The sequence below is a fragment of the Electrophorus electricus genome, chromosome 9, assembly GCF_013358815.1.
Source record: "Electrophorus electricus isolate fEleEle1 chromosome 9, fEleEle1.pri, whole genome shotgun sequence".
In the NCBI taxonomy this organism is placed as follows: domain Eukaryota; kingdom Metazoa; phylum Chordata; class Actinopteri; order Gymnotiformes; family Gymnotidae; genus Electrophorus; species Electrophorus electricus.
The window spans coordinates 24,034,517-24,039,516 of record NC_049543.1 but is presented as its reverse complement, the minus strand read 5'-3'; the positions used below and the strand labels follow the sequence as shown (position 1 = coordinate 24,039,516).

Here is a 5,000-nt window from a genome sequence, read left to right as displayed (position 1 = left end):
GGTTACAAAGCGGCGTTAAAATAGCCCTTATCTACGGAGACTCCCTCAGATAGGGACACAGTATGTCTGAGGTGCTCCATATCATGTGGGTGCAGTTGGACGTGTGTGTGTGGTCACGGTGATGGCTGGCTGGCTGGGATTTTGATACTGCCACGGTCAGCCTAATTTCTGAGCCAAAATGCCTCCACGACTGTGGAGCAGGCTGTTCTCTGCCATGCAAATGCACCTAGGGTGCAATCCCTCCGCATTCAGCAGAGTCACTCAAACTCCCTCCACCATACCTGACATGCTTTTAGGAGACTGGTCGGAAAACAACATAAGTGTGGAAAAATAAGATGGGATAACGCGTTTCTCACGGATGGTCGCGCTGCTCAACGCTGGGTTTCCACTCAACAATGGCACGAATCAAGTCGGATCCAATTCAGCTGTACGCACGTGGCACATTTATGGCAAGCCGTAATCTTTCAACGTGTGTCACGTGCCCTTGCATGCACGTTAACACGGTTTTGGGTTCGACTCCTATCAGACGGGCGACGGTCCGTCATGCTTGGCTTCTGTTGACGTCTGACAGATTGAGCTAAGCCAAATGTTTGAGGCAGCCGCCACGCGGGCAATACTCACTCACCTGCCCGACAAACTTGAATGCCCCCTAATTTGATCACCGCTGCAGCTACAAGGCACCCGAGCCGGTGCTCTCCTGGAAGGTTGCGGCAAACTCACTTTTCCAAATTAAATCACCGCTGATCCGAACAAAATTATACGAGGCACCTAACGTGCGCCGTCCGTCGAAACAGACAGCCAGGTGACGTTCAACGGGGCGCAGCAGCAGATCACGGCACTGGAAGTTTGATTAAGAGCGGACGAAACTGACCGTTATGGGTGACGATCTCACAGCAGACCAAAACATGTCCTTAAATAAATAAATAAGGATGAATGGGGAAAAAAATCGATCGTGGCATCTGGACGGACAGAACACAGGTGTCATCTATAAAAAGTACGTGCTTGTAATGGCTTACCAGTGGAGGCCAAGTGTCGTACAACTCTATTACCAGCAGTCTGTTTAGTGAGTAGCTCTTCATTGTCTGAGGCGCGCGTAGGGTCAGAGGCCGCGTTCTGCGCAGCTCCCTCGTACGTCTCCAGGTTAATAAATCCTCACCGGAGAGATGTCCGGCACAGACACGGCTGGTAATCAGAAGGCAGGAGGTGGAGAGGGGGAGGGGGTGTCGTGTCTAACCGGAGCCAGGCCAAAGAGGAAGTGAAGAAACCAAAAATCTGGCAGAGGAGAAGTCTCGTCTCGGCTGCTGCCGGTGGGACGGAGGGGCGACGGTGGAGGTTCTTAGGCTTGATGGTTCTGACCACTAAACCGTGAATGTGTTTGTTGAAGAGCAAGACGGCTGGAATTCCTAAAGCTAAAGTGTATGTGTGTGTGTGTGTGTGTGTGTGTAAGGGAGGAGGTTAACCAAGGAGGTTAAGCTAGACCAACTCCCCTGAGTTTGTTATTCTCTAGGAATCGTCAGCATTTCCTCACTTCATTTGTCTGCTATTAAGTAAGCGTTTCTCCCCATTAGTATAATAATGGCAGAGGGCACGCAAGCCTTGGGCAGATGGGGAGGGTAGACCCAGGGATTTAATGAGGTGACGAGGTGCCCTCGCCAGCATGAGGCAGAGCCCCGCCCTGCCAGGCTCCCTGACCCCGCCGAGTGGAGTTCAAAACAAAACAAAACATGACGTTCCTCACCAAGGCCCGGCGGCCATGATGACCGAGGTCATAGGTCTTCCGGATTTCAACACCGAAAGACAAAGAACCTACCGATCGTATTCCGGTTACAATTTCAGAGCCAGGAGTTCTTTCAGCAAGGCTGGTTTTGACTGAGCCAGTGCACATATTGTAGTGGAAAGCAGCTGTGTAGAGGCAGTCTGGGATTGAACTACTGTAAGCTATAACCTTTCATGGCCTTATACCCCGCATGAGTTCTTAGGACTACAACACTTGTACACAGCTTTAACTTTTCCCAGCATGTTCACACACGAACAATTTGGGCTATTTTTGGTGGTTGGCAGAAGTTCTGGTAGCCTGAAGTGAGAGAGTGTCCTGAAAAGCTGCCTTAGTGTGTCAGATCAGCTTCAAAAATGCCTTTATTTCAGGTTCCTGCTTAGTTAATCTTACCCCCCGTACACGTCCAATAGGATTTACTAGGGTTAAGCTACCTGGTTCCATCATAAGTTACAGGAACGTAGCAACACAGTTGGATCTTTTTGTTACTAGCTTTTTGATAGCACAGACACACACACACACACACACACACACACACACACACACACACACACACACACACACACACACACACACACACACACACACACACACACACCAAGCTCCTCACGAACCCATTACTCCAGTCCATGCCTGAAGGTCAGAATGAAGGAATCGATAAGTCTCGCTGTGCAAATACAGCCTATCAAAGCTACGGTGATGGTGTGTTTGAGTGTGTGCGTGCGTGTAGTTTGGTGTGATGTGGTGTGTGAGTGGGGGGATTTGGAGTGCCTGTCTCACTGTGTGTGTGTGTGTGTGTGTGTGTGTGTGTGTGGTGGTGGGGGGGAGTTTCAGGTGAATAACAGGCTGTCTTGTTCGTTGTGTGCACTTGTGTTTGTGCATATGGCTCAGGAGTGAAGTAAAGTCTACTCAAGTCAAGAGAAGATGGCCTTCTGCAATTCCAGTACCTCCCAAAACACACACACACACACACACACACACACACACACACACACACACACACACACACACACACACACACACACACACACACACACACACACACCTCTTTCCAACCACCCTCATGTCTTAGCAGCAAAAACAGGATAGCAGATTGAAATGTGCAATAAGTCCCATGTCATCTTTTACTGGTACATACACAAAGCTGGAAAGGTGTGTGTGTGTGAGAGAAAACCACAAAGGATAATAAAAACTTATCAACCAGTGCTGAGCTGTAAACCGACTGCCCCTATTGAGAGGACCGTGAGACTACGGGCGTTTAATCGCTTTCCTCAGGAACTGGACCAAAAGACTCAACCTCACACTCACCTGTCGGTCACTTTTCTGGCAATACTACAAAAGGTCAGGGGTGAGGAGGCTAGTGTGCACACGCATGCCTGCTCCAGGCAGTGTAGCAGAGGCTCATAAGCGGCAAATCATATCGCGGCACAAGCTGGCTCCGGTACATTTGAGTCATCGATGGAGAATTAGTCTGGATCCACTGCATCAGATTGCTCAGAAAGAAGCACCTGCTCCGTTAGGCTCCGACCAGCCCGGCAGAATAAATTTCGGTGAGCCGCAGGTTGCGAGGCCGGCCTTATAAACACAATCAGCGCTTTTGGCCACCGGAGGTTTGGAGATCATGGAAGACCCTAGTGAATATTGATAGGACTATTTAAATTCACTTTCACCGCAAGTGCCAGTAAGTGAGAAAAACACTATAAAACGCTATAAATACAAGCCAGTGGATACATGCACATGGACTGGGTGCATGGATATCAGCCACTGGAGTCGTGAGCTTGTATATCAGGGTGACTTTGTTCCAGTGTTCTCTGCAGCAGTCACAGCTAAAGTAACTTTACGAGTCAGTTTAAAGTCACTTTACATAATGCTACTTTATGAATTAATGATCTGAAGACTATCGTTGAGAGGTCTAATATGCAAACCGTTATTTAATTAATTTATTCGTGGATTAAGGACCTTTTATTATGCCTTAACAGTCATTCCAAGAGAATCAGATAAAACTGCTCAAACATCCTGTTGTCTTGTGGGTCCAAAATGACCTGTGGGGGAACAAAAAAAAAATAAAATAAAATATCTGAAGAATTTCTTTATGTATGACATTTGATGGCTTTTCCGGAAATTATCCTAACTTTAGAAAAATAAACAAAAATAATATTTTATCAAATATCTTTAAGAAATCTGTACACGTTTAGGGTACAAAAATTGTCTTTGGGTCATTTCTGACCTGGCATTTAAACATCACAAGACACACATACACAAACACACACACACACACACACACACACACACACACACACACTGAATAATGGAGATTATGTGCTACGTGGCTGAACTCAGACAAAATTAAAATGTTCTTTTGCACGAGTTTGCAAACAAAATATAAACAATTTCAGACAAAAGAAACCTTGCTTGAAATCAAGGGGAGTCCATTTAAAGGCTGTAAACATGACAGAACCCCCAGTTCTCTCTGTGATGAATCCATGGGTGAAAGTTTCAGCTCCCAGCAGATTGTTTTTTTCCCGGATGTTCAGAAGGAACAAGAGATCAATGATTTGGAAGAGGAGGAGGTGTCTCAAGAAGAAGACCGTCAGGAACCACCAAGAGCGAAGCGCAGATGCTGAAGAGAACACCCAAAATGAAGGAGACACGTTCTGAGCAAGGTCCGCTACACGTTTCTGAGCAAGGTCCGCGTTTCCTGATCCACTGTATGTATTTTTAATACTTTAATAAAAGGAAAATAAAGCGTGTTTTGTGCTGTAATAAAAATGGACGCGCTGATTAAATGCGGCCTTTATGCGGAGGAAAAAACCCGGATTTGTGAAAAAACGCAGATTCACAAAATACGTGATGAATAACAGGCGGGTTCTTCATGCAAAACAGATCTTAGAGTTTCAAACGAAAATAAACCGCTTTATTTTAGGGGTTTAGTGAAGGCGGTATTCAGAATGTTAAGACAACAAGAGGGATAAAAATCAAAAAATTCTGAAAACTGACAAACAAAAATTAAAAAAAAATAAATTTATATCCCATAAAAAAGCAAAGAAACAAACAAACACAAACCCCATGAAGCAAGAGTCTTTGGGGGAAGCTTTTGAACATTTGCCCCTAAATTGATGTGAAATATCAGCTGTTGAACCTTTGTGTTTCCGCGGCGAGGCTCTGTCTGTATGTGGAAGCGGCCGGGTTCAGCTCCCACTTCCTGTCGTGCCTCATCGCTGAGTTG

General features: G+C 46.2%; 1 protein-coding gene across 4 annotated transcripts in view; it reads right to left on the bottom strand.

Moving 5' to 3' along the window:
- ctnna2 (catenin (cadherin-associated protein), alpha 2) overlaps positions 1-5,000 on the bottom strand; it is a 307,160-nt gene that overhangs the window by 171,512 nt on the left and 130,648 nt on the right. Inside the window, exon 8 of one of the 4 annotated variants that reach the window (XM_035529729.1) lies at positions 2,986-3,816. The exons of the other annotated variants lie outside the window; for them this stretch is intronic. Within the exon in view, the coding sequence (XP_035385622.1) occupies positions 3,754-3,816 (63 nt within the window). The 3' untranslated portion in view covers positions 2,986-3,753. Of the gene's footprint in view, positions 1-2,985; positions 3,817-5,000 lie in introns of those variants that run through there. 4 annotated transcript variants of the gene reach the window in all.